Here is a 12,382-nt window from a genome sequence, read left to right as displayed (position 1 = left end):
ATGATTTCTAAATATAAATAAGGAGATATTATCGTGGGAAGACCAACATCAACAAACGTAGTGACACAAGATGCTGAATTCCTTTCCAGTTGTGCGGTGTAACTAACCGTCCTGTTTCCTCTATTTGGTAAAGCATAGTTAGCAGGGCTTACCACATCAATCAAACTTTGAATAAAATATTTTAAATTGATAAGAGAGAAACAGATCTTAGAGGGGGTGAGAAGAGATAAGGAATTCTACAAGGCAATCTTATCAGTAGTAAGAGTAAAATATTTTTTTTAGATCTTCTCGTGTACTGTCCAGTTTTGCAATTTGTCCCCCAACAAATGACCTTACAGTTTGAGAAACAAATACTGGCCTAAAATGATTAGGGTACAGCAGACCATGTTTCGAAGAGTATGATTGTGAAAGAGGATGGTCTGATCAATGACTTATGTTCACATCCATTGGACAGGCACCTGACACCCACCTTTTGATCTTCTATCACAGTTATCCTTTCATGTTCCTCCTATCCTAGCAGCCCTTTATGCCTTGTCCACTACACATATTTGGAAAGATAATAGCCTGAGAGCCACTGGTCAGGGTTTTTGTCTGGGTCATGACCTTGGGATACAGAGGTTGGAAGCACCATAATTCAGAAGGAAGAATTCAAAAGCAAACACTATTCATTTCTAAATTGTATCAAAACATAGCCCTGCATCGAATAAAAGTGAAGGACACTTCCCCTCCTCTTACTTGCATAACACGACCCCTAGAATGCAGAGTGTGCCTGCCAATACGATGGTTCAGTTACACAGGAGGCTTTACAATGGCTCTGATGGTCTGGTCAAAGTATCCAGGTGTAACAGTACTTCTCTCTGGAAGTTTTTCATAAATATTCTAAGTTTCCAATTAAAATCAGGGAATTTTTACTCCCATAGAATATCACTGCTGTGTAAGTTGGTGGAAGTCCACTCTTACTACAGTGGATACTCAATCATTATAACATGACAATCAACAGTTGTTTTTGAACAGAGAGAAACCACTGAGACATCTCTGCTCTGGAGATGGCGCATATGATGTAAATGATGACCCCTGAGGGAATAAGGGACGTAACCTGGGAAAAGTCGTCTCCCTCTCTACTTGCAGTCCTCATTTGCCAAGGGATTACCTACCTATCTCCTCTCCTCCTTGCCACCTGGTCAGGGGATACATCTTACAAGGTTAATTAGAAGCTGCCCTCCCAAGGGATATCCATTACTTTTTTTTCTTTTAACTAATCTGCTCATTTTTCACCCTTTGAGATGGACTAAAGATAGTCCTAAAACAGAATTCTTTCAGAGTTAGATAACTTATTCTTAGTATTAAGTAATTCCCAAGGCAAATAACTTCAAATTATTAAGCTACACAGATTTAGTTTTACTGTTTACATTTTAGACTAAAGGAACTAAAAATACCACAAAAAAATCCCAAAATCATGAGCTCTGGCACTGGAGAGCTGTCTGAAAAATGGGCTTTGACAAAGAAGGATCCTTCTCCCCACTGAATACACTATTACGAAGGTCATATCCATGGATTGACTGATTATTGCTTTCTTTAAAACACCACGCACCCTGGAAAAAAGTAGGTTGTTTCAGGAACTAAAGATGGTTAGTATTTCATTGTCAGGACAAGAAGATCCCACTTTCTGCCTAAAGAAATGGGCTGACTCAGTAGAATAGAAAGTTAGTCTTTGGCAGTGAATGAAAGGCAGGGCTGCTATACCCGATGATGCTCAGGACTCACACCTGGAAAGGTGGGGCAAGGGTGTGAAGTCTACCCTGTGCTCAGCTTGTGAAGCCCTGCACCTGGCATGAGGCTGCTTCATCCAAAAAGGGGCTTCTTTTTCTTTGCACAAAGGCCTCTCCATTCACGAAGATCTGTGTCACTAAGATCTCTTCCCATTGCACACAAAGCCTTCTATAGCCCTGCTAACGGGAGCCAAAGTACACCTGAAATATTACATGCATGCTCTGATCAGTATGGTCTTTTAAGTTTCTATGGCTCACCAGATATACTTTCTGAAATCATTCATTTACTCAATAGAGTAACATTATTGTGTGTCTGCTATGGACCAGGAACAAAGCCTGGAGCACAAAGAATAAATACATGCTGCAACTTTGAGTGACTTTGCAATCTAGTTGAAGAGTAAACATTCATATATTCATTCATCAGACATTGTTTGGGCTCCTTCATGTGGCAGGCACCCTGATAAGAACAGACATATAAATAAATAATTATAACTTAATGTGATTAAAATGGGATGTCCAAAGGGTTATTAAAACAAAGGGGAAAAGAGAATTAAATCTGCTAGGGGAACAAGGAGTTTAGAAAAGGGGTGGATTTTTAGCTGGATCATAAGGATGAATAAAAGTTTCTCATGGTAGAAGGGAAGGAAGAATGTTAATATAAAAAGGTGCAAGGCATAACAAAAGCACATGACATGGTTGTGGACCAAAGCAGTTTATATTACAGCTCTAGATTGGTGGGGAATGTGGCTGGAAAGCTAGATGAGGGTCACACAGGGAAGCATCTTGTAAGACAGGCTTTGAGAAAGAGGAACTGAAGTACTGAAAGTTTCTTAAGCTGATGGGGATAACACACCTAAAGATGTGTGTGTAGAGTTCTGCCTGTCTACTAACAAGTTCAAAAAAGGTCTTTTTATGTAGTTTTTACCTGGATATGTAGTCACTCATTAATTTGAAAAACATTTCCTGAAAGTTAAACATGCACCAGACCTGTGACCGCCCTAGAGATGCAAAGAAAAATAACTCAATACCCCTAACTTCAAGGCATTTGCATGTATAACATGCAATGTGAGAAAGATACAAATAAAGAAACTGACAACAACATGATCAGTGTTATAATGAGTAAATGTGAAAGATAAGTTGAAAACATTCAGAAAGGGATAAGCAGTAACAACAAAAAAGGATTGGAAACATGGTTACATGCAGATCATCACAAATCAATCTGTGCATATGAGAACTCGTGAGAAAGCAAAAAGGAGACAAGAAGGGCATGGAAACTGACTCACCTGGAAATCTTATACCTTTAGAGTCTAGTCCTGGCTTCTACTGCAGGGAAGGAAATGAAGGTAGAAACAGAGGGGACACAGGGCTGGAAGCTCAGGCAGAGGAGGCAGTGGGGCTAAGCTGTGAAGGACCGTGTATGCTTTGCCCTTGAAGAACAGATGCGAGACGTGGGGTGTAGGGCACAGATTAGAAGTTGCCCAGTGCCCTAGAAGCTTAAGAATTATCTGGGATTAGCAAAAGAGGCTTATTTGGTATGAACATATTCTCTTGTGTCATACTATTATTACCTGTACAACTAGAATAATCTGGGTTGTGAAAGAACGACTCACCTCTAGAATGGAGGTACCAGATTCTTTCGCCTTAATGTCTTGCAACATAGGCACTGTTCAATAGAGGTCTACCATTCCAAGCAATCAAAGACTAAGAAATTCTTGAGTGGGACATATCAGGTTAAAATATTATGGATACAGAGCAGGATGTCAGGAATGGCAGAGTAAGGGCCTCCAAAATCCATTCCTCCATAAAGGCAATAAGGAAACTAACAAAAATTATAAACATCAACTTTTTCATAACTCTAGAAATTAGCTGAAGGCTTGTAACAATCTAAGGGACATTTATTTAAGAAAAAAACTTAATAAGAACAGAGACCTTTTAGTCATTTTAACTTGCCTTATTCCCATTCCCTTCTCCCCAGCTCTACATTAACCTTGAAAACAGGTGACTTGCAACAATAGAAGCTGTAAAACCCAGCAGCCTCACAGCTATCTGAGAGGACAGACAGGTTTAAAGCTCCTCAAAAAGTCCTATCCTTAGAACATTAGTTAACGTTATTTAGAGCTCAGTCACTGGAAAAAGCCCAGTTCCCATGGTATTAGCAAAAGTCAATCAGTGGCAACTGTTTCAGATCACAGCTACCTAAGAGTGATACCACTGGAGCAAACAAGAGCCTGCCCCAAAACTTAAAAGGAATATGTAAGAAAGAAATTTCCACTGGGGGCTTTGAAAAGCTCTGACATATTCATGAGGCTCTAGAGGGCTGTACACATGTGTAGGAATGTTTGGATGCCCAGAAAAGACAGAAGGAGGCCCAAATCTCTCACTTCTGGCTGACCTTGAGGTCCTGTACAAGCAGGAAGTAAAGGCTAAGGCAGAGCTGAAAACTGTGAAAGTACTAAAGACATACCTTAACAAACTCACAGTCTCTCAGCCAAGAAAGATTTATCAGTTCAAGATATTTTAAAACATCTCTGTTTATTTGCCAACCTCTGTTCATTTGCTCTGTTCACTAAGCTAACCAAGCAGAGTCTTCAGTTGCTGTACACAAGGAATACAGACTCTCCAAAATTAGTCCAGGAAAGTCGTTAAAAAAAAAAAAAAAAGCAGGAGGAGCAACAACACAAAACAGCAACAACAAACCCTGGGGAGGTGGGATAATCTGAGTTACCTCATTATATTATTTTAAATGTCTATTTTCAATAATTATGAGACACAGAGAGAAACAGGAAGGTATGGTCCATACATAGGGTGAAAAAGTCAACAGGAACTCTCTGAGGAAGCCTAGATGTTGAATTTATTAGGCAAAGACCTTAAGTCAGCTATGTTAATTAAACTAAAAAATCCATTAAAAAAAAAACTAAAAAAGAAAATATAAGAATAACGTCTCAACAAAAAGAGAATATCAATAAAGTTCTAAAAATAAGAATCAAGTAGAATTCTAAAGTTGAAAAGCACAATAAATGAAATATAAAAATTTACTAGAATAGCTCAACAGGAGATTTGACTTGGCAAAGAAAGAATCAGTAAACTCAAAGGCAGGTCAACTGAAATTATTTATAGGAGAACTATAAAGGAAAAAGAATGAAGAAAAATCAACAGGATGTCAAAACACCTAAACTCATTCTAATCATGAGAAAAACATGAGACAAATTCCAACTAAGAGACAATGTACAAAATACCTGACCAGTGTTTAATTCTTCAAAACTGTAAAGATTATCAAAAACAAGGAAAGTCTGAGAAAGCACCATAGCCAAGAAGAGTCTAAGGAGATGTGATTATAAAATGCAACACAGTACCTTAGATGGGATACTGGGGGAAAAAAAAGATATTAGGTAAAAATCATAACAAATTTTTGTTATAAAATGTACCATGTTACAAAATGTACCATATAAGATGGTAACAGTAGGGGAAACTGGATGAGAATAATATGACAATTCTCTGTACTATCTTCACAGTTTTTCTATAAATCTAAAATTCTTCTAAAACAAGTTTATTTTTAAAGATCAACAATGCCTCAGAGACCTGTGGGATACTGACAAGTATACCAACATACGCATAATGGGAGTACCAGAAGGAGAAGAGAGAGAGAAATGGGCAGAAAGAACTTTTGGAGAAATGGTGGGTGAAAAAGGTCACAAATCTGCTAAAACACAGGACTGCAGGAATATAGAAGATATTAAAATGGGGCCTATCTAGAGATGAGGTCTTGCTGCACCATATAACTTCCTGTCCTTTGTATTCCTGGGAAAATGAAGTATGTATATGTGAGGAGGCAATGATTTGCATACCAATGGTATGCTTTTCTGGTTTCATTTTGGATGGAATCTTGTTATAAATGATTCTTTAATGTTGTCTTTGGAGGCTAAAACCATCCAAATGCCAAAGAAATTAATCTTTTTTCAAGTAAGGAATAATCTCACTAACCTGCTTTCTGAAAATTCTGCAAAATCATCTTGAAGTTCAAATTTGTGCAAAACTTCTCCAATTAGATAGCCATTGGAAAATGCCTTTGCAAATGACTTGGGACCTGAATTTAAAACATAGAGATACAAAAGTAAATATAATGTTGTACATAGAGCTTATATATTTTCATTATGCATACATAGGGTAAAACTCCATAATTTAACTTGAACTCAAAATGCCATGCAAATACTTCTAAAAATGCCTTTTAATAACCAAATGAAAACACTGAAGTTTAACAGCAGACATCTTATAAAGACCCCTGAATAAATGTAAATCAGTACTTGATACCATATTGCATTTTAAAAGAAAAGACCACTTTTGATCAAACCAAACAAAACACAACCAATAAAATGTATAACCTTAGATCTAAAAACATACCTTCAATATATTTTATAAAATTATACTCTAATACCTTAGTTATCAATACAACCTATGGATGATGATTACATATTCTGGCCAAGTGAGGTACAATCTAACTTCTTTAAACCTCAAACTTAATTTTAACCTTTTTGCAATGGAAATTTTACAAAAATCATCTGCACCTTCTAAATAGAGCCTGCTGAACATAATCTAACTTTCCTTTGGTGGTTTGGAGGGTTTACTCTGGTCTAGTTGTTTAGTGATGGAGGACAGCCCTGAGGAAAACAGGCTTTGGAGCCAGAGATATCTATGCTGGAATCTTGGCTCTGCCTTCCACTAGCTGTGAGATCTCTGCCAAGCTGCTTAATCCTCTTGAGTTTCTGTCTGCTCACCGTATTTATATCCTTGGGGGCTATTCTAAAGATTAGAGGTAATGTACCAGAATTGCTTGGTACCATGCCTGCCACGTGAAAGGCACATAATAATAAGTCCAAAAAAAACCTAAGTGGTAAATAGGATTTGCTTTCTTTAAAAAAGTCCTTAGTTTGGCATCACTTGTATATTTCTTATGAAGTGAAGGATATATAGTTACATGATATTCAAGGATGACATACTAAATTGATACATAAATTATATTATCATAGGACAAGGCTGTCATTTCTCAAATGATTTAAAAATCCTCCAAAAATCTTCAACTTCTTTCTATCAGGGTCCTTTAGACAAGAGCAATTAAAATACTATACATATCACTTCAAGTATCACAAACTCATTCATACCAGGCTATCTTCTTCTATTTGACTACTAATAATAAGTGGCTAATTGAAAATGAAGAAAGAATAATTTCTTCAGGATTTGTAGAACTGGCGCTTGGTGTGTGTAGCAGACGGGCCAGGTGAGTTACTCTGTAAAGGACACTGCACAGAGAACTCACACAGAAAACTTCACGTTATCGTAAGACACAGATCTGACAGAGGTCCATGATTTTGCCCAAAGCTTTCCCAGTATCTGTTCTCAGAATATTTTATACTCTTAACAATACCCAAATTCTTAGGTGAAATCATCATAATAACAAAGTAGTTTAAAAGGATGTCAATTACTCTCACTGATTTTGTTTACTCAGGATAAGCCCCTAAACAATCTAGCTCCAGAATCTACTGACTATGCCTTCTGGCATCATGCAGCGGCAGTCTTTGAGGGGACTGAAGTCCTAGTAGCTCCATCTGCCTCCAAAAGGCAGGGGTGTGGCATCTCCTCCTGCTTCCTCCTTTCTTCAGAGACCTGCCACTGCAGGCATCCAATACTGTTCCCTGGTTTTTGGCTGCCACCACTGCCCTCACTGTGCAATCTGGGCTGCTCTGGCTGTGCCTTGCACCTACTCTGTCTGTTGCTTGCTTCTTTCTGCTTCTTTCCCTTCTCTCTTCTATAGCCCATCCCTGTTCTTCTCAGTTTTCTGAAGTGCCATTGGACATACAGTAATTCTCAGACCATGAATTCTTTTTTTTTTTTTTAATGGAGGTACTGGGGATTGAACCCAGGACCTTGTGCATGCTAAGCACAATCTCTACCACTGAGCTACACTCTGCCCCTTCATGGATCCCTATAAATAGTCTATAGACTATTACTTTGTATTCAGGAGCTGCTGCTATGTCACCTTCAGGTGGTCTTGTTCCCCTTCTCCCTCCCTCTGGATTTTGCACTATGCCTGCTGTCTGTGTTGACAGAAGACCTGAAATCTAGCCTGTGAACGACTGGGGAATAATTGTATCCTATTCCATCACTCTCAACTCATCAGGCAAATGGTCAGTAGCAAACACTTTACTACAAAAAGTCACTAGAAAAGTAAAATTGTAATCCACTTCCTTTGAAATGGCAGGATATATTAATAAGGCAATTCTGATATGGATAAAATAGAGGCATTTTTGGAAATAAAGGCCAGAGAAGAACAGTAAACACTTATTATTTCATTGTCAAGTGGTTTACTATAAATAAGCAAATACGAAAGCATGTGTCTGCAGCTGTGTATGCACAGGACACCTCAGGTACTGTGTGCTACAGGGGCACAAAAGAGAACAATGAGTGAAGTGCTGTAACTAATGGCAAAACAACAAAGGGAAAACATGCAGAAAAAATGAAAGAGAAGAAAAAAGAATACATGCAGGAAGTTAGATGAAGAAAAAGATGAAAGAAAAGCACATAAGCCAGGAACATGTAGATTTAAAAAGTATGAGAAGAAACATACAAAGCCAGAGAGAGAAAGAGAAAGAAAAATGGAGAGACATAAGGGGAGAGAAACAGTAAGGGAAAAAAAGAAAAAGAAAAGGGAATCTTATTTTCCCCTCTTTGGTTTATCAAACTTTTTTTTCCCAGTAAATGTTCTGAGTACCATGACTAACTTTATGACGGCCACCTCTGTAAGACAATCTGCACTCACAACTGGAATTTCCTACACGAAAGAAGAGGTGGGTTGACTCTAGGACAAGGAACAATGCAGAATATGAAGAATAAATGAACCATGGGAGCCCAGTGATGATCTTCTTCCTGAGCTCTAAAATGATCTACATCTGGGAAAATGTTGTTCAGCAACTGCTCAACCACGCCTCCAACCTTCCAAGCCGCACGTCTGATCCCCATCCCTAAGGTTTCCGTTTGCTGCAGTCTTTGCTGTGGGCCTTTGTGGATGGTCTACTTTAGGCTGGGACGGCGGGTGGAATGATCTCTGTGCTTCTGCACCCAGATGGCCCTGAGCCAGCTGGAGGAAGCACAGAAGATAAGCCTTCCACATTCCGATGGTAATGAGGAGAGCACAGGTTCTGGGAAATATTTTCCTGTTAGACTCCTTGACTGCTTCTAAGCCCCCAGACTTTGGTTAGTTATACAGCCTCAGTTTCTTGTCTTTAAAAAAGGAGGAGGGTTAGGGTTTCTACCTCCTAAGGGTTGGTTTGAGAATTAAATGAGATACTGTAAGAAAAGTGCTTAGCATAATTCCTGGCATATATATAGTAAGTGCTCAGTGATCATTTTTATTGTTATTATTACTGCCTCCTAATTTAAGGCAGTAGGTTATATCGATTACACAATTCATAAGCTCCATAACAGGTCCTCCATGACTACAGTACAAACACCCTTATTTAGAAGTGATTCAGTACTCAGAGAACAAATATTTGACAGTCCTTAAATTCAGATACAGGCCTACCCTTGGGGCCAAATAAGAGCTATAACACTCTTACCAGTCTGGGGAAGCCCATGTAATCAAGCACGCTTGATTTTTTTAAAACACCTTTATTGTGGTATGGTTCTTGTACAGTAAACTACACATATTTCAAAGGTACAATCTGATGAATTTTGATCGATGTATATACACCAATGAAACCACTACCACAATCAAGATAGCTAACATTTCCATCACTCCCCATGAGGTGCAATTTTCAATTTCCCAGTTTATTCCTTCGCACCCCCTTTATCTCCTGGTAACCGTAAACTTGTTCTCTATGCCTGTGAGTCTGTTTCTGTTCTGTAGATACGTTCATTTGTTTCTTTTTTTTTTTTTAGATTCCATATATAAGCGATATCATATGGCATTTTTCTTTCTTTTTCTGGTCAAGCACAGTTGATTTTTGTAGCAAAACATTTGAGTGGCAGAAATAAAGACTAAACACAGTCTCGCAGCATTTCTGGTCAAGTTTTGCCACCAGGTGAATAGATTTGGGGATTTGGGAATTGTAGATCAGGGACTGCAGACCTACACATTCTATGCTAAGTAGCCTTTGACCCTCCTCTACAAGAAGAGCAAAGACCTAACCTTGGTTGTCAACCACACTGAAAAAGCCAAGCCAGTTTACTTTGATTCGAGAGACAGAAGGCAGCTGCTGGTGGCGGGGCCCTGGTCTGGTCCCATTAGACCCTGGTGCTCCTAGGAGCTGGCCCAGCGTTCACAACGAGGCCTTGGCCTTCTTCTGCTGAACGTAATCAATTTCACAGCATGCCAATACCAGACAAGGCTACCCTGTGACCCTGATGGATTCAGACAAAAACAAAGTCCCTCTGTAATCATGTCTGAACTCAGACCAAAACAATAATGTCCAACACACAAAAATGACCAAACATCATCTGCCTATTCTGACTAATGTGAGTGGTTGCTGCTTTTTTTTCTTTTTTCTGTGCTTTGTTCCCCCCACTCCCTAGGTAAGATTTATTAAGATACCCAATCACAGGGTTGTCTATGCTTCCTTACAGAATCCAATTCTTAGCAAAGCACCGCTTCCTTGAGCCCTCCTCCAAAAACACCTAACACAAGCCCAAATGCTGTAAGTCCTTTCTGATAGCCACTTACTGAGATGTCCCACAGTTCCTGTGGTATGTGTTGTAACAAGTCAATAAATTCAATTTTGTTCAGCTACAGATGTATCCTGTGCTCCTCAGCTGGAGGATATTGACAATTTCTTTTATTCCAGTATAAGAATAGGACGATGAACTTTTACAATTTTCTCCTTTGAAGACTTTGTCATAATTCTTAACATTTACTATCTGAAACAAAATCTCAATTGTGATATTACAACCTTCTTTAATAGTTAAAATATTGAGTGGTATTCTTTTCTTGGGACTTCATATCTTAAAATTTTGACATTGATTTATACAACAGCCTTTTGCTATTAGATTTGCTGCCTCAATTTCTAGTCAATGGAAGCCAAGTTTCAGTCAAGGGAAACGCTGCTGAGCTAACCAGAAAATATCAAATAATCTGTTGTTTTATGCGACAAGCACTCTGTTTCCTAATGACCCTGAAGGCTGAGCTCTGAGAAACTGTAGTTTAATGATACCAGGGAAAAGAGGAGTGAACTAAAAGTCAGCAGACCCAGAATCTTCTGCTAACTTGTCACTACTTAGTTGTATAACTTTAAACAAATCTCTAAACATATCTGATTTAATTTCCTCGTGTGCCAAAGAAGAATTAAATGATGTCTAAGATTCTTTTTTAGATCTAAAATTCTGTGTATCTATGATACAGTAAGGTCATGGGCAAATAAAAGGTCACCACAATATATTATAAAATACTGTATATAAATAAATATTCAATAGGATTTTTTGGTATCTCTACTCTTTTCTTACAATAAAATTTGATACTTTTGAAAAAGTGTGGACATAAGACCTAATTAACAAAGTATAGTTACTGCACAAGGGGACCCAAATTAAGGATGTCCCTAAAATTGGGGACAACAGTAGAAAATATCACTCTCTAAAACAAAAACTACTAAGATTTAATACAAAAGGACAAAATTAGCCACCTATGGAAATTCACTTATTTTTTAAAAACTCAATTAACAAGGAATATAGAATTATCTCTTAAAACTCACAATAATTTATCTACTTAAATTTCTTACACATCATGTAAATGATAATCTCAAGATGTATTAAACTCATTCAGAATAGAGATACACTGCAATGAAAGAAGAATACACAAATATCATAATTTCAGAAGCCTTTGTAGCAGTGGTAACACTGGAAGATGTTATTGAACAGTATGGTTTCCCCAGGCACTGGGAGAAGAGGAAGAGGAGGGAATCTGACTTTAAGCTAAAATAACCTAATCTAATCTAATCTAACCACTCACTGATGTCAAGATAAAATCTCTCTAGAGCAGAAAAGTAAAACATATCAAATATTAACTTGATTTGAGGGTTCTTTTGGTAATATTTAATTTCTGATTGTCAAGGAGAAATCTGATCTATAAATTTGGTATTCTCCTGTGTGTACCAGCTCAGTAAGATGTGCATCATGTTCTCTTACCAGTATAGGTTATTTGGTTATCCTTTTCCTCATGATGAATTAGTACCGTGGCTTATAAAATCAGCAGAATGTCATTTTAGTTAGCATGTGACAATTCCTAAGAAGTCGCTTAAAGTAATAGAGTGGAACTTCTGAAATCTCAAAGGTGAGGATCAAAGTACCCAGGGTGACCTTCTTGAGATGGGCAAATCCATAAGGTTAAGCCTAAAACAATACTTTACCTTACTTTTGCCCCACTCATACATTCTCATGTAATAAACAATTATTTACTAAGTGTCTACTATGTGACAGGTACTATAACAGGCATTCTTCTAAAGTGAGAGACAGAAAAGTAGTCAAAATAATATTTATTGAGTGTCTAGATCTGGTATAAATGATAGGCACTATGGTAGATAGTTTCCATTTGCAGTGTCATTTGATACCCTCCCCAATATATAGCAATTATTATT

The 12,382-nt window shown here is 37.9% G+C and overlaps 1 protein-coding gene across 2 annotated transcripts in view; it reads right to left on the bottom strand.

Moving 5' to 3' along the window:
- The window catches only part of SPEF2 (sperm flagellar 2), a 156,838-nt gene that overhangs the window by 140,158 nt on the left and 4,298 nt on the right, over window positions 1-12,382 (bottom strand). For both annotated transcript variants that reach the window (XM_032470906.1, XM_032470899.1), the window contains exon 2: window positions 5,751-5,853. In XM_032470906.1, coding sequence (XP_032326797.1) covers window positions 5,751-5,853 — 103 coding nt within the window. The remainder of the gene's footprint in view (window positions 1-5,750; window positions 5,854-12,382) is intronic.

This window comes from Camelus ferus, chromosome 3, assembly GCF_009834535.1.
Source record: "Camelus ferus isolate YT-003-E chromosome 3, BCGSAC_Cfer_1.0, whole genome shotgun sequence".
Classification (NCBI taxonomy): Eukaryota; Metazoa; Chordata; class Mammalia; order Artiodactyla; family Camelidae; genus Camelus; species Camelus ferus.
This window is presented reverse-complemented; position numbering and strand designations above follow the sequence as displayed.